Source organism: Eutrema salsugineum, unplaced genomic scaffold, assembly GCF_000478725.1.
Source record: "Eutrema salsugineum unplaced genomic scaffold, Eutsalg1_0 scaffold_13, whole genome shotgun sequence".
NCBI lineage: Eukaryota > Viridiplantae > Streptophyta > Magnoliopsida > Brassicales > Brassicaceae > Eutrema > Eutrema salsugineum.
This window is the reverse complement of record NW_006256885.1, coordinates 4,247,155-4,264,810: the sequence shown is the minus strand read 5'-3', so window position 1 is coordinate 4,264,810 and position 17,656 is coordinate 4,247,155. Positions and strand designations below refer to the sequence as shown.

The 17,656-nt window shown below is 36.8% G+C and overlaps 3 protein-coding genes across 3 annotated transcripts; 2 read left to right on the top strand and 1 right to left on the bottom strand.

Moving 5' to 3' along the window:
- Positions 1-1,966: 1,966 nt before the first annotated feature.
- LOC18023309 (ethylene-responsive transcription factor 4) lies at positions 1,967-3,075 on the top strand. The gene has a single exon (XM_006406937.2). It carries the CDS (start codon positions 2,037-2,039, stop codon positions 2,718-2,720), a length of 684 nt encoding a protein of 227 aa, XP_006407000.1. The 5' UTR covers positions 1,967-2,036; the 3' UTR covers positions 2,721-3,075.
- A 4,806-nt stretch (positions 3,076-7,881) lies between these two features.
- Positions 7,882-13,702, bottom strand: LOC18023308 (germinal center kinase 1). The gene is given in 21 exon segments (XM_024159829.1): positions 7,882-8,140; positions 8,289-8,444; positions 8,520-8,644; positions 8,737-8,869; positions 8,946-9,076; positions 9,178-9,342; positions 9,435-9,527; positions 9,763-10,024; positions 10,100-10,225; positions 10,410-10,489; positions 10,584-10,652; positions 10,787-10,903; positions 11,040-11,110; positions 11,545-11,596; positions 11,710-11,747; positions 11,841-11,952; positions 12,091-12,213; positions 12,297-12,324; positions 12,599-12,655; positions 12,892-13,028; positions 13,550-13,702. Coding segments are annotated over 20 exon segments (2,064 nt in total). The 5' UTR covers positions 12,987-13,028; positions 13,550-13,702; the 3' UTR covers positions 7,882-8,109.
- A 1,606-nt stretch (positions 13,703-15,308) lies between these two features.
- LOC18023307 (protein RICE SALT SENSITIVE 3) lies at positions 15,309-17,621 on the top strand. The gene is made up of 7 exons (XM_006406935.2): positions 15,309-15,560; positions 15,663-15,716; positions 16,296-16,430; positions 16,628-16,733; positions 16,839-16,880; positions 16,970-17,026; positions 17,100-17,621. Exons 1-7 carry the CDS (start codon positions 15,379-15,381, stop codon positions 17,619-17,621), a joined length of 1,098 nt encoding a protein of 365 aa, XP_006406998.1. The 5' UTR covers positions 15,309-15,378.
- The last annotated feature ends 35 nt before the right edge of the window (positions 17,622-17,656 follow it).

Here is a 17,656-nt window from a genome sequence, read left to right as displayed (position 1 = left end):
ACGCGGCCACCATTCTCTCTCCTTGTCTCCTCTCTCTATCATTCTCCACGCGTCGCGTTGACCACGTGGCATTATAGATCTTAAAAGAAAAGATAAAAACTTTTCTTAAATAATTTATTTAGTGAGTGCGTTAGTGGGGCCGTGTGTTTGTATTAATTTTTTTTTTTTTTTTTTTTGGCGGAGGGGCGGCTAAATGGGCTTATTTTTCTTCACGGAATAAAAATAGAAAAGCAGTCAAACTCAACGTTGAATTGGAGCTGAGTCGAAGAAGTCACGCATAACGCTCTTTCACGCGATCGCCGTCGGCACGTGTTCGGCGGTGAGATTCACGCGCGTACATGGAAACGCGGTTCCTGAGCCGCGCTTCCTCGAGGTGTTGCCACGTATTCGCATTTTCGCGTCATCCAATATGTTATATGGGTTTCGCTCTGCTTTTTAATTTACTTACTTGTCTTTTAACTCTCATATTATAATGCCATATCTGACTGACTTCATAGTATTTTCCAAGTTTCTCTGATAAGAACCTCTTTGTATTTTAGATGCACAAGTTCGATTAAATGCGTAGCTCTCATTTTCGAAAGCTATACTGAGATGTTATCTTGAACATTTAGTTACTCTGTAAATGTAATTATCTACACTTTCTAGTTATTTTTATCTGATTCTGCTGGATAAAAACTCATATTTTCTTATATTATGTATGGCAACAAGGTTTTACACTTTGTGTGGTCAGTCACTAACCCATTATAAACAATTTCATAACCAAGCATGCGAATTCAAACGCAATAAAAAATTAGTTTAATTGTACTCACTATTCACTAATTATCATTTAGAGGAGACCAAGCTAAGAGATCCAAAATCACGTTCTTGATCCCAAACAAAAATAATATTAAATCACGTGAATAAACGGGACAAAACAATTCAAATTCAAAATTTAGTTTAAAACATAAATTAAATACGATATGGTATTACAAATTCCCTGGATTAAGAAAAAAAAAATGGAATACATTGTGTAGACAACAGCAAACACCACGCATCTCCATTAAATACATAATATGCTCTTGTTTAGATTTCTTCAAATATACTACCTTTTGTATTAAAAAAACTACATCAGGTAGCTTTTATATTATATATATATATATATATAGCTAGATGATAAGAAAGGATAAATTAAGGATTTTTCACTGAATACTTTCCACATTAAGTGAAATAATTGTAAATATGTATTGATTTAATATGTTTCATAGTAAGATCTATTATCTAGGTTTTACCTTATTTCATAAAAATATATGAATGCAAAGATAAATATATTAGTGTCAGATACTCATTAATTAAAAATATATACTCCTTCTATTTTTTATTAGTTATCATTTTAGAGAATTTTGTTTGGTTTAAATTAATTGTCGTTTTCAATACAATATTTACTAGTTTTTTATTTTTTAAAATTATTTTTATCATGCAATTTGTTTTATTACTGGTTGAATTGTGTTTAAATAGATAATTAATAATGCTTTATATTGAAAAATTAATATAATTAATATTTTTTTAATGCATAACCTTAAAACGATAACTAAATAAATTCGGAGAAATTATATAGATATATACAGTGCTTTTGTGTTACCTAAAATAAAGATATAAATACTGTCAATTAATGTGTACTTACTACCAAGTGTTTAATGATGAGCAACAAACATGAAAACGCTTGGTGGTAAAAATAAAGAAGAAACGAAGGGCTGATAAAAGAAAAAAAAAACAAGATTCCTTGAAGGAGGAAACAGACACACGTGGCAAAGGATAAGTGGAGGTGAAAAAGAAAAACCATGAAAACCGCTATTTGATGTAAGAGAAGCCGCTAAAACCATTACAAGGCATTGACTGTTCACAACAAAGCGCCCCAAAAGGAGCGTCGCTTTTACTCTCTCCCCCCATCTATATATATACAAACCACCTTCCCCTTTCTCCTTCCCACCCTTCAATTATCACACACCACTCTCTCTCTCTCTCTCTCTTTCCTCCGTTATTCTTTTTAAATTTTAGTAATGGCCAAGATCGGTTTGAAACCCGACCCGGTTCCTCCTAACCCGACCCACCACCACAATAATGCTAAGGAGATTCGTTACAGAGGCGTTAGGAAGCGTCCTTGGGGCCGTTATGCCGCCGAGATCCGAGATCCGGGTAAGAAAACCCGGGTCTGGCTTGGTACTTTCGACACCGCCGAGGAGGCCGCGCGTGCTTACGATTCGGCGGCGCGTGATTTCCGTGGAGCCAAGGCTAAAACCAATTTCCCCAATTTTCTTGAGCTGACTGAGAAGGTTCCCGCCGCCGCCGGCGGCGGCGGAGGTGGCGGCGCTTTCGCGCGTAGTCCTAGCCAGAGCAGCACCCTCGACTGTGCTTCTCCTCCCACGACGGTTGCGCCGGTGACGTCTGGGAATGTTCCGCCGCAGCTCGAGCTCAGTCTCGGCGGCGGCGCATGCTACCAGATCCCGATGGTGCGTCCAGTCTACTTTTTGGACCTTATGGGAATCGGAAACGGAGGTCGTGCTCAGCCTCCGGTGACGGCAGAGTTTAGGTCGTCGGTGGTGCATGTAGGGACGAAGATGGCTTGTGGGGCCCAGAGCGACTCTGATTCGTCTTCGGTCGTTGATTTTGAAGGTGGGATGGAGAAAAGATCTCAGCCGTTAGATCTAGATCTAAACTTGCCTCCTCCATCGGAACAGGACTGAGCTTTTGGCGGTGTCGTTTCATTTCCGACGCGCATGCGTTTTTTTCTCTTTTTGTTTTGGAGCTGAGAGAATTCGTTTTCTCGTTGTTTTTTTTTTCTCTCTCTCTCTCACTCTAAAATTATTATTATCGGTTTTTAGATGAAAAAAAAAAACAATTAAATCGAGAGAGAGAGAGAAATATAAGTTTAGCTGACATATGGATCGTTATGTACATATTATTACATAACCGGAGATCTGAACTTTTGTTGTGTGCCTTTTTTTTTGCGACTTGGTTTCACCATGTTGTTCCTCGTTTTGAGTTTTTTTTTGTTCTTCCTAATTTTCAGTTAATATAATTTGGCAATCTTCAAAATAATGCTGGTTCATCTCATTTCCTAATTTTAATTATATTACTACTTGGGGTGCTAATCCGGCGACATTTAATATTGGCCTTCCTTTTCTGTCGTGAGCAATATATAAATTGAAGGCCTAAAATGACTTGGTTAATCTTTTGGCAGTGGTTTGATAAAAATTGCAAAATAAGCTCTAGTTGAAGTATAAGAAAAACTAATTAAAAGAAAGATTAAAGAAAGAAAAACAATCGTAGTTTTGAGTATCGTCGGCTTTAAACAATAGTCCAAGTTTCCAGCAGACACGAAGCCGGCGTGTGTGGGCCCTCCGTTTTTTCTGCGGCGCATGTTAGAAATTCTTCGTGCTTATGTCACCAAGTAGGGTCCACATTAAGAGTACGGACATACTCCTTTTCTTCTCCTTCTGTTGAACTTTGAAACTGAGTTTTGAAGGATGAAAATATTAAAACACTCTTAGGTTCTGACAGAGAGAACCTAGATTTTAATTCGTTAGATTCTCTTATTTAAAAGGAAATATTAGGGTACTAATGCCAGAGCAAAAGATATGATCAAAAAAAAAGATAGGAGTAATTATAATTTCCCAATTAAAAATAAGATCTCTAATTGAAACTAATTCTTTTAAGAAACAATTCTAGCTACCGTTTTTTTACTTTTATAACTTTTTTTTCCTATCAACGTTAAACGTAAATAGTGAGATATTCTTTTTGATACTATCTCACTATATCAGAAACATAAATCATATATATTTAAAATTATGATATTGGCTCGATTCCGAGTTTAATTGGACTAACACAACATTTTTCTACCTGTAAACCTAATCCTGTAAATATTATAAATATTTACTTTCGCCTATTATTATTATTCAAGATTGCGGGTTTAAAGGAATTGATTTTTTTGTATTGATGTTGTGACATTACTTGTTCTTTATTTTTGTGAGTATAATGTTGCGGTGAATATGTTGGAAAAAATGTGTTATGATGGTAAGATGTAAATAGATGCAATAATGATCTCAAGGGGTAGGAGTAATAAATGACAGTTTAAAACAAAAACGACGACGTATGAGAGAAAGCGGCTTCATAATGAGAGGCAGAGAGGAGAGGTTTGATTGGATTCTTGTCTCCAACTCCGCAATCAAAAAGGCCAAAGAACTATCCACTTCGTGATTCTCGTGTAGATTCAACGGTTAGATTCTATCTTATATCCACGTGGATGGATCTCATTACTTCTTATTATCTAATTACAAAATATAAAAGTGCGAGGCGGCACCGACGTCCAAGCAGCGCGAGTAATCCTTTTCACAAGAGACCGAATCACAGACGGTGGCGCCCACATTTCCTCTCTCTTTTTTTTACGAAATTATATAGTATACTCCACTTTGTATTATTTCTAAGTCATTGTCTTCTCAAAAGTATTAATAGCAAGCATAAAAAGACATTTATAACTTAGTTTAAAACTATTAATAAGCTTTTTTGGGTTAAGAAACAATTACATACGTCCACAAATACGTGATTTAATCTTTAAAACAGTTTTCAGCTATTTTTTCCAACATAAAGTTGATATGTTTAAGACCAAAAAAAAAATCGTGGGTATAATTTTTTATTGTCAATAACGAAGAACTGCGAGGCTGCTATCTATAGTTATATAAGTACCGGTTTGAAATGTTATTAAGTGAATATCGGAATGGTATAATGGAGGAGTAGAAGCGTCTGGTAGAGCATCTGGCGCGTGTGAAAGTGGCATGGGATGTAAATTCCGTGTTGACGAGGTTTATGTCGGGATTCTTGGTTGCCTTCACGTGCATCTCCACCGTCCGATAAAGTTTGATGCTCACTGTCTTTCTTTTTTTGTTTGTTCCATATTGTTTTTAATTTTATTTACACCCATCCATTTGTTTACGTGAAAGACTCCGTAAATTGAGGTATTTCCATTTTGGCCCCTCCTCTCATCATCTTGTTTCCCCTCACAACCCCACTTCCTCAATTTTTCCATATCAGAAACTACATAATAATATTTGCTTTTTCAGAATTTTTATAAAAAAAAATCCCATGCTTGGTTAAAATGAAAAACGCACACCAGTTGTATACGCATGGATGTACGTAACTACGTATTGAGCGATATTTTTGCAATTAATTTACATAGAATTAACAAATACTGGTTAGTTGAAGATACCGGCTATCATGATCACATCATAATTTTTTTTTTTTTTAAATTCCTCTAATATAAAATAAAAATTATTGATATATCGGATTAGAGTTGGAAAAGTTCATTAAATAGTGAGAGACACGTGTGAAACAAGATTAGCTGCGGCGGCCGCTTTTCCTCGGGGTAGGACCCACACGCTTCAAATTAAGGTCATCCAGAATCTCAATCCCAACCAACCAGATTTTTTCCCTCCCTTTTCTTCTCACCCGATCCCAAGTCGGCCATTTACACATACCACATATACTTTCTCTTTATTGCTTATTCACCCCCATTTATTTGGACCTTTTACGACTACAGACCCATCATTTATTAATCTTAACAACTAACTCTGCAGTTAAATTATTAAACCTCGCCAGGAAATTAACTACAGATCCAACAAGTACAGTTTCTAAAATTAGTTTCAAAAGTAACAGCAATTACCAGCAGTTTAGAATGTGAGAAGAAGATATTTTATCTTCGGTAATTTTCTTTTTCTCGTTTCTTAACTCCAACATTTTTTCGGTGTATGAATTTCAAACCAGGGTAAAATTTTCAGTTAGATGTTCTTACAATAAATTTCATCTATCCAAACCATCCGAGAAAGCTTCAGAGATTTTGCACTACAAAAAAAATAACCTTCTTGAACAAGTAGGGATTCAGATGAATAAGAATGAAAAATATAATACAGTTGAGTAAATTTTGATTTTTAAGCAAAAAAAAAACCAATGTGAAACTGCCACGATAGTGGGTTTCACCTGGACACATGCTACCGATTATGGGGACAGGTGGCGTTATGAAATGTCGTAACGTGACAGACAGTCACTATAGAAAATGGTTGCGTCGGCTGAGTGGCGCTGATATCATTCCCACGTGCGCGGGGGCGCGTGAGATGAGTCCGACAGTGTCCAAGTGCTATGTTGGCGCGGCGCGTGAGCCACGTGTTAGTGTTCTGGTTATTACAAAACACCTTATTGGAACTCTGCAACCAAACAAGGACCACTTATTCCATTTACGTATTTATTTATATATACACACACTCTAACACACATTCGTGTCTCCTTAGTAAATATTCCTAACTTTATTTTTTTTTCATTTAGCAAAAAGGGACAAAAACAGCAACTCATTATCATCGTCTGAATAATTTCGAAAATCACTGCCTGTTAGTGTGACCATATTTTTAGTTTTCTTCAAAAACGCATTTTCCACCCTCATTTGTGTGATTCACTTATTTAACAAAATTATTAATAATAGATTGTTTTTATTTTCGGAGAAAGGTTTCCGTTACTGTTAAATCGCCGTTAGCTGCGGCATGTATGAGTGTTGGGTGATGTGTCAGGTCAGCTGAACTGTCGTTCTTTCCCATGAAACTTAGAGGAGACCTCAACTCCTTTTTATAATAACAAAAACAAAAAACTAATTAGCCTTTTAAGATTATTATCGCCGCCATTCACACTTGCTTTAATTTGCTCTATATATATAATCTAGCACCAAAAAAGGTGACAGCCTTATCTAAGTTCGGGACGGAATTCAGAAAATATCTTAGAATTATTTAATTTTATCTATGGAGATTCAGGTCTCTTGCTCTTTAATAGATCGGTTGTTTTGGTACATTCTGCCCAAAGGGCTGAAATAAAAGCCAAACAAAGTTAAATGAAAGACACCCACTGTATAATATGGGCAAATGGGCAATTATAGATATATTAACATTCTCAGTTTCTCACTATAGTCCATAAACTTTGAAATTCGGAATTTGTTGTTAGCCTAGTCACAAATGGTTTTCTTGTCCCTCCTAAAAATCAAAGCTAACAACGGATGATCTTAACAAAGACCAAACACCGTTTTCCGCATCAGAACAGAGCTTTACTAGTTCTCGGCATGACAATCGAAAGCGATTGAAAGAGTTCAGGAAATCGTCAGCCACTTTATCGGAAATCTGCATTTCTTTCTTCGGTTTCTATTTCTTAATCTCCGTATAAGCAGCCAATACCATTTTTGGTCGTTCTTTGCGAGTTTTCCGGTTACAGATTATCTCTAACATTTGGTGATAAAAAGGTCGACTTGATCAAGATTACCCCTTTGTTCGTCGTTTGCTCTTCTTTATCTCCAAGTTGTGGTGATAAACAATGCTTTATTATACTTCTTGTGGACACAAGACATGTATTGATCATATGTGATGGAATAATGTTTGTTTAGTAGGAATGACTATTCTTCTGACTGTCATTGCCTTTGTTATTGTCTCTTTGCAGCCTACTTAGGTAAAAGTTTTAATCTCTTTCTATATTTCTCTTATGTATGTGTGCGTCAGTGTGTGTATATATATTTGCATGCGTAATGGGTTTATATAGCTTTTTGTTTTGTTTTTTTTTAACTCCTTGAAAATTGAAAATTGTTTGTTGTGTTTATATTTGGTTGTAGCTATCTTGTTGCACGGATCCTTGAGTTGCGTGATTGAGACTTGGAATCTTCTCATTTCTAAAATACTTGGGGGCTTGTTCTCTTGGGTTTAAATAAGAGTGGATACTATGAATCTATGATAACTGTTACATATAGTTTTATAGTGAAAATGTTTTTTTCTTATTGTTTGTTTTATGTAACGATAACTTATCCACTTGACAAGAAAACAATTCATATAAAAGAATAAAATGAAATTGTTTTGGAGATACATATTACATTTTGGTAACAATAACAAAGCCAAACCCTTGATTATACACAACTATGAATAATGAGCAAATTGCGAGAACATATAAATAGAATAAAATAAACGAATTTTATAAATACATTTTTTAAAAAACAGATTATGCACATAAATACCAAAAATCAATGATTCTATCCCTGTACTTCTGTCTCCGGGTGGGAGATTAAAGATCACGCGATGATTGGCTTAGCCATCTGCAGGGACAGACAAAAAGAATCCCATTTTAAATCAAATCCTTCAATCAAGACATTGAGGTTTTGTAAAATTTCAGGTTTGAAATTCAAGAAAAATTGTTCATGTATCATCATCATTACTATCAATCGAACAATCAATCGAACAAACCTTGAGAGTAAGAATCTGCCGAGTGGGGTAATATTTGTGTTGGAATTTAAGTCATTGTTCGCTTGTTTTCTTTTGTTCTCCGCTGCGGCGGGTGCAGTCTTGGAGAAAACACGGACCGCCATGTCCTGCACTTCCTTCACCGAAGCTTCTTTTAAACTGTTATAAATTTAGGGGATTCATCAGATCAAGTAATAATCAACAATCAGATGACCAAACATGTGTTTCATGTACCTTCCCAAAAGTTCAATCAGTTTGGCAACAAAAGCTTCACAAGAACCAGGGTTTTCACGTTCCATCGCCACGAGGGATCTCAACACTGTATGTCCTATAGATCCTTTTGAATAGTCACCAAGAGTCTATACCACAAACCAGAATACATGATCTTTTTGTTTTATTTTTTAAAAATATTCAAAGCGCTCATATTTTTTTTCTTCTAATATATGCATACCTCTTTCAGGGACGGTATAAGCAATACTGACAACGATGCAGGCAATGAATCCCATATGGAGTCATCTTCTTCATCACTCGCTTGTTGTGATCTTGGAAGTGCTTTTTCTTTACGAGACTCATCGCCGGAATTCCTGCATAGGTCATAGCTTCATGTTAGGAATAACTACGCGAGATGCTGTGCCAGCATAAGCTACAATCTAAATGCACCTTGAATAATCAGAATCTTCTGTCATCTGTCCCCTTCTTCGGTTAACTTTCCCATCATTACTGTTCTTCCCCATTCCAAGTCTTTCTCTAGCATTTCCCCTTCTGAAACCTGCGTCAAGTGCTGCCTTTGCCTGAAAGAAGAATGGATGTTAATTGTAAGAATGCGATAATAAATCAAGATGACCAGAATATATCTACAGAAACGATAATAACACAAAAGATGTTCGAAAACCTCGGCGAGATTTGCGATGCTATCTTCCGAGGCACTCGAAGTTCTCTCTTGAATCCCTAATCTAGATTTTGGGGTTCGAGGTGATCCAGAGTCATCGTGTCGTCCACGGACAACAACAGTTCCACTTGTTGAAGCATCATCATACGATGCATACCTGCCGCTAGACTGCATAGCAGAACTGTAATCATTCACACGAGTTGTGGGAAAAAGCAGAGTTTCTGTAGAAGATGTACCAAAGGCTGCATGAGATTCTATACCGCGGAGCTTTGTTCACGGAATATTGAAGATGATTGGGAACTTCTTGGGGTTCTTATGACAACAGTTCCTGATCCACTGAGCGATGAATCTTCCTGAATTTAAGTAGGAGGACAAAGAATAAATTTATTTTACCTAGTTGCCATTCTATCAATAAAAAGACATTACTATGTTAAGGTACACAGATCTAAAAGGTATCGTAGTCCTCCACGTGAAAAATAACTAAGTTCCCCATGCTAGAAGATTATTTCTAGGTGCAATGGTTACAGCAAAGAAACGGTGCGAAAGGAGACACCCTGCATCTGTTAAACAAGAGACAAAGGATGTTACCTCTTCGTGGAAGCCATCTTCATGGTCATTCTGATAATGATGTCTTTTACCAAAACCCCCTTCAGAGGCTTCGGTACTACCAGAATTGGATGTCAATTGATTACCACTAGCTCTTGTTGTTCTTTGAGAAGTCTGATTAGAAGGAACTTCTTGGCTCCTCTCCCTCGCTTGAGGAGACTTTAAAGCACGAACTGTTCCAACACCCTGAGACCCCCCAATGCTAAAATCCCATCCAGCATTTTTGACAGTTTTTCCCTGAAAACTGTAGCTACGAATTAATAGATATTTTATATAACAAGAAAGAGAAGAATCCCCAAGCGCAGAAAAGTCACCCAACCTGGATTCAGGAGTTACTTGGCTTCTATCATCTCTAGCCGCTCTAACAGTACCAGATGATACTGGAGCCTCGGGACCATTCCTAGAAGTCTCTTCATCCTCTTTTGCTTGGTACTTTGGCCGCTCTCTTTAAAGAGGAAAAAAGGACAGAATAATAATTGTGCTTATTCTGGATTTTCTTTTGACATATAAAAGATAAAAAAACATAAGGGAAAAACCATCTAAACGTTACTTTTTGACATACAATCAAACAAGGAAAGTCACAAATTGGACCACAAGCCAGGGTTGTTTAAGAGAAAAAAGCATCAAACCTTATCCTCTCAAGAAGTTTCGGACTTCTCCTGGCATTCTTAATAAATCTGTGTTTAAGAAGTTCTTTGGCACTGGGTCTCTGAAAGTATAAAAGACTTGTATAAGAGATCTTGAAATGCCACTGCTGCCAAGAAAAAAAAAAGCAAAGATTACAAGGATTGCATTGCAAGTACCTCAGCAGGGACCTTTTTCAAGCATAATGAAACAAACTCCTTCACCGGACGGGAAAAATGCTCATCTAACTGCGTAGGAAAAAAAAAAAATGTTAAACATTATATGCGAGTTCACAATCAAGAAATGGCAGTGATCAGTTTCCTGGCAAAGCACTCCGATCATGCTGATTACTATATCATATTTAAAATGAAACTTGTGAAACCTGAGGAGGATTTTCCCGAGGAATGATAAAAAGCACTCTCATAGGATGAAGGTCAGCTAGTGGAGGTTCTCCTTTTGCCATCTCGATAACTGTAATTCCGAGCGACCAAATATCTGCCTAAAGTGACAACAATCCCAGCAACAGAAATAGAATGCAACAAATATTAGATATGCTCTAAAACAAGTATAGCATCTACAGATACATAAGACATGTCAAGCTAGGAGAAGTGAAGCTTGGGATACAGGCGAAATACCTTCTCATTATATCCTTCTGAGTTCTGAATCACTTCTGGTGCCATCCAAAATGGTGTTCCTACAAAAGTCTGTCGTTCTTTAACATATCAGCGCATGCAACCCAGATGATAGAGCGAAAACTCTAAATAATCACCGAGAATTAGAGATAAGATGTTGTCCAAATTTATCAGAGATGCATTTATTCATTGTCAATCTTTCAGAACATTGCTTCTACATTATAATGTTTCCCACAATTTAAACGTGCACAGGCTTCTACTATATGAGGCTTTACATAAGAAATTAGAACTGAAGTTGCAGATAGACTGGATAAATAATTCACGAGAATCCTAGTGACTGGAAAAGTTAACTCAGTTAAAATTAATAGACCGCACAATGCAAGCAGCAACATAAACAAGGAGACCAGAAACTTCATTACCAGCCTTCTTATACTATGGGGATATAAAAGATACATTGCAAATAACAATAAGCAGATCAACAGTGATTATGTATAATAGAGTAAGCACCTCCTTCTTGATATTGTCCGAGTTTATTGTGCAGACACACCGAAGTCTGCCACCTAAAACAGAGTGAAAAACAAGTTGATGACCGAGCTCTTGCAACTATTTCTCGATATAGAAGATGTTCAAGATTTTACTGTCATAGGTAAAGTTTTTCTATTTAAAATAACACCTTAACATCGCCATTCTCTGTCAATAATATATTGGCAGCTGCAAAATTAGGAAAAACGCAATTTTCATGTACCAAGCAGCTAAAAACACATTTGATCACATAAAAACCGTAATATATAGCGCAGACAAAACCTTTGATGTCTCTGTGGATTTTTCCCTCATTATGCAGATATTCAACAGCATGAAGCAGATCACGTGTGATACAAGCGATTGATGTTTCATCCAACGGATGACCAGACTGAAGCTGCAGAAGATATATTGCCTTTAAGGATTACAAGTTGCATCAAGAGAAAATAAGCACAGTGCGTGTAGCACCACATAATTATATTTCATAGTTCCTAATGTTCTGGCTACAATTTTGTGAAGAAGTGAGTTGACATACAAGATCAGCAACAGAGCCACCGGCCATATATTCCATGATGATCCACAGTTTTGTCTGATGAAGGTAAGAACCATAGTACTCGGTGATATATGGGCAACGACATTGTGACAATACTGAAATTTCCTGGGGTCAGCAACAGAAGATGAACATGACGATCTTTTGTACACAAATGTCAACCACAGAAACTGATGTCAATCAAGAGATACCTTCTGAATATCTTCGATCTCATCCTCTCTGCCAAATATCAAGTAAGAAGGTTAGGAAGGAAAGATCACTGAGCATAATGGTATTATCAGGCAAACATATTGCAGCTAACAACTGAATCTGTTAGTCTATTCAAAGCCAAAGAAAGATAACTGTCCTTTTACCCTTTGAGAATGAGAACAAGTAAATGATAAAATGTAATTACTCAACTTACTGGAGAGGAAATAGTATGTTACCCAAAAGCTTAAGAGGAGAAGTGCACAGAAATACGAAGAGAAATAACTTAAGTATAAAATGTACTCACGATTCTTCCAAGTCGATAACTTTGATGGCAACGTATTTGTTGAGGTCTTTATCAAACCTGATAAGCAGCAGCACCAGGTCAGCATAATAAGATAGCCTCAATCGTTATTAGACAGTCTTTATCGTATAAACTAATATAAATTCCAATCAGTTTCTTCTAATTTTTTCCAACTGATATCAATATAGGCACCCAAGTATAATTCTTTCAGGCAAGAAACATCAGCAATAAATATTACGGTGCAAAATAACAGCAAGTCTCTAGATTGAGACTTTGAGAGTGTAATAGACACTTACGCTTTATAGACATCACCAAAAGATCCTCTTCCGATTAAATCAATGTGGCTAAATCTGGATCCAGCTGCCTCTTGTAAACCAGCAACATCTTCCATCTCCACATACACGGGAAAACAACCTCTCACTCACTGCGAACACTATTTTGAGAAAACGAATGGCCAGTAATCAGAACGAAATGTAAAACTTTTCAGCTAAACTCTGCAACTAGTTTCCAACTTCTCCAAGTTCCCAACTTCTCCAACTTCTCCAAGTTCTCCAAGTTCCCAACTTCTCCAAGTTCCCAGAAGAAAGCAAAACGCAAACTCAAATCTGGTAAAACTGAATTAAATTCGACTATAATCGCAATGCGGAGATCTCTTTTACTCAAAGCAAACGAATAAGAGAAGGAAAAATTGTTATATTTATCGGTGGCCTATAAAAACCGCAAAAATCCGGCCGTTAGGTGGATTCGAAGAAGAGTGACAGCTGACCAAGAAAATTTTATTGCAACAAGGCAATATATTCGTCACTCTAGGATAGTGGGTAGCAACATACACGCAAATTGAGACATCGTCACTGATCTTTCTCCAGTTCTATTAATCAGACTACATAAATTTTCCTCAGACAAGAGACGACAGTATCAAATTCTCTTAAAAGGTTCAGGATCGTTCCAAATTACCTGATAATTCGACAAATACGACGGACGAATACTAGAGATCGCTTTGTTCGTCTTCCCTTTCGTTTCCTGTAGCATTCCCGAGAAAGCTCTTTTTCGAGCACCAAGAGATCGAGAGAAACTGTTGGCAGATGAAGAAGGTTCCTCGATTTGATTTTTCAATCATTTCTCTCGTTTTAATTTTCCTTCCAACTTAAAAAAAAAATAATAATAATGGAAAACTTATTCGTAAAGAACCGACCCAGCTCATGATCCAGTCAAGAATAACAACCCGGCCCAAATTAAAAGCTTTAAAAGTCCAGTGAATTATAAAGCCCATTTAACGACCCGTAAATCAGAGTCTGTGTCACCACCAGCCAACCGTAGCATTGTCCTATCATATTCCTTTGCATCAAATATTCTTTTCTTTTTTTTTTGAAATCTAAAATTTTCATTCATTAGAAGAATACATAGCCCGTGGAAGAGGATAACTTCTCCGGAGATCAAGCTGATGGAAAACAAGATTCGGATGCCCAACAATTACTTTCATTATAACATACTACTATTTTTTATTCTTTCACTGACATTTTAAAAAACTTAGCATTTTAGTCACAAGAAAAATAATCCGTTCAACTTTGTTTTTAAAATCACCGCACCTTAATACCTCGCGCTATCATTTGACAGATTCAGTAAAGTTAGTACCATAAATTCAAAAAATAAATTAACATTATGTGAGTAAAGAACAGAGCCGGTCAATGCGGAGCAAAGACCCGTCAGAAAGTTTCAGACTGATGCAACCAGACCCAACTCTCTGTTACGAGTTTCCTTTTTTTTTTCCTTCCAAGTTTCAATCAATCACAGTTCAATCTCACGCGATACAGTTTTGATGTATGCTTCACGCGCATTTGGTTTCTTCTTCCCTTATGTGTTCAGTGTCTATATGAGTACTTTACACGCGCTTGATGTCAAAACCAGACGCTGTGTTGATGACCAAAGCCACTCGAGTCTTACACACGAGCACGTGCGCACGTGACTCCTAAATCTCTTCTTCCTATATATTCTCTTTGTCGTGCCCTTAATCTGCGTGCGTGTCACACACAAGTAATATGAATCTTGGTCCATAACCAATTCCCAAGTTTGACGATATCCAAATCAAAAAGCCTGTTTTTGAAGAAAACAACATTTACATTTAACAGTTCTAGTGGGGAAAATTGTTTCTCGACTGATTAATTATAGTCTGATTGCAACTTTAATCATAACAACAACAGTTTATCCACTCCAAACCATATGATTATTCTCTTAATCTTTATTATTATAATCAGCGGTTGATCTATTGGATTCCATTAAAAGAAACATAAAGCGACTTAAAAGGATTTGATCGTGAAAATTTTCACGTATATCTTTGACTTCGTGGCCTCAATAGAGAAAACCTTTTTTCATGCAAAAAAAAAAAACTTTAATTAACCCCTAATTTTTTTTTGTTAAAAATTAATTATATAATTTATTCATTGTTAACTACATACCAACCCCCAAGAAATTCGCATCCTGTGTTCCACAGGGTTGTAATAAGATTTTACCAACAAAGTAATCAGAACTAAAATAAAGACAAAAAAAAATATCTAAAATAAGACATTAATATGTCGACAAACAGTACATGTTGGTTTGGCAATCAGATTTAGCCTAAACTAAAAAAAAAGGGAACATTTTAAAACAAAAATTAAGATTTAGAACATAAAAGAGTCATGGCCTAAAGCTTGAGCAAAGCAGGAAAGAAGAACAAAAAGGCCAAAGGGAGAGAAGAAATATAACATACACACACATCTAGTACACTTCAAACGTATTTATATAGCTAGATGGTGGGCTCGGAACATCATCATCATCATCATCAACAACAACAACATCATCAAAACCATCAGCAGCAACAACAAAGGAGCAAAGAAGCTTTGGGGATGGTCGCTCTCCACGAGGCCCTAAGAACCGTTTGTCTCAACACCGACTGGACTTACTCTGTCTTCTGGTCCATCCGTCCCCGTCCGTACGTATCTCTCTCTCTCTCTCTCTCTCTCTCTCTCTCTCTCTCCCTCCCTTTTTTTCTCTCTCTCTCTTTCTCAAAGCGATGACGTTTTTTGCTCTTCAGGAGAGTTCGAGGCGGTGGCAACGGCTGCAAGGTCGGCGACGACAATGGAAGCTTGTAAGTTACACTTTTACAATTTTATTCACATTAGTCAATGGTCAAGACTTTGCTTACCATACTTTAGTCTCTTTTTGAACAATGATTAATAAAGTCAGCATTTCCCCCTTGTGATTTATTATATTTAGTCACTGGAAACCTTTTTTCTGACAATAAACAAGAAACTGGATCGACTATTCAGCGAAGCTGGAGGAGAACCCCTTATATATTAGATTCAAAAACTAGGCTTGAGTAAAAAAATCCAAAATAACAACAAACATTGCTGCATGAAGAGTTAGTTTAGACATGATAACGTATATATGCGACTGTATCTACCTTTCTTATATATATATTTTTTGTTTTAACTTATTTTTTTAGTTTATGGTATGGCTAATTGAAGAATTGGAGTTATTATCTGCTGCAAAAAAGGCATTAGATATAGGCCTATATATATAACGAGGGCGTTTGTGTCTAATAACCATGTATAGTTTTTTTATTTATTAAGCTATACGAAATTTAATGAATATATGATCAGTATATGTATATATATAAACATACAGTATATGCTATGTATTGACATATCAATGTGTGGTGCTGCAGGATGTTGATGTGGGAAGATGGATACTGCAGAGGAAGAGGAGGATCAGGAGATTGCTATGGAGACATGGAAGGAGAAGATCCTGTTCGTAAATCTTTCAGCAAAATGTCAATTCAGTTATATAATTATGGCGAAGGGTGGGTACTTGGTAGGTTCATAATTACTTTTTTTTTTATCATCATTTTTGGCTGTATGAATGTACATAACTCTTCGACCAAAATAAAAAGAATGTACATAACTCTGAACTTATCACTGCAAATATACCATAATTATAGATACTAGTTATCTTCTCCTTTTTTTCCCTTTGGTTTTGCATCATATTTGTGGCTAACAGGTTAATGGGGAAGGTTGCTTCTGATAAATGCCATAAATGGGTTTTCAAGGAACAAACTGAAGCTGAATCTAATGCCTCTAGTTACTGGCAAAGCTCTTTCGATGCTGTGAGTTTTCCTTATAATATCCATTAACATTTACGTTTAATTAAGACTTTTACTACAAATTTGTAACCCGACCGAGATCTATCTCTCTCCACATGCAAAATGTAGATTCCTTCAGAGTGGAATGATCAGTTCGAATCTGGAATTCAGGTAAGATAAAGAACATTAATTACACAGAAATGTTCTTGAGTTACTTGGTTCTCAAGTTACCTAAGTGTTATTTTTGATTGCATATACAGACCATAGCTGTTATTCAAGCTGGACATGGCCTTTTACAACTCGGTTCTTGCAAGATTGTGAGTATATTAAATTAAATTTCTTACTTAGGATTATCGGTTATGTTCTCTAAACCGGCCGGTTTTACTCTAGATACCTGAAGATCTGCACTTTGTACTTCGGATGAGGCACACGTTTGAATCACTCGGCTACCAATCTGGCTTTTACCTCTCTCAGCTGTTCTCCTCAAACCGAACCACTTCGTCTTCAAACACATCCCTCATGGGCTCGAACCACCCTATACTTCCTCCACAGACTCAACCATTGCAACCCTCTCTTCCTCTCTACAGCTGGAGTGGTACGAGCCAACGACCGATGATGCCTCAATCCTCTTTGCCTACCTACCAGCCTCACGTGCCTTTCCCCGTAATGCCGCATTCACACAAAGAACAAGACTCCGACGTGAAATGGCCCACCGGGCTATCTTTCTTTAACGCGTTGACTAACAATGTCAATGCTAAGCTTCTGTTTGATTCAGAGGTTTTAGGTGACAAACCAGAGCATCAGAGCCACCAGAACCAGAGCCAGCAACAGAGCAACTCTGAGAGTCAAGCGAATCCAAGTGAGTTCTTGAGCCTTGATAGTCACCACCGAAACATGAGTTTCTTGGAGTGATGAAATTCGTGTATGACTCTCGTAAGGAACTTAAT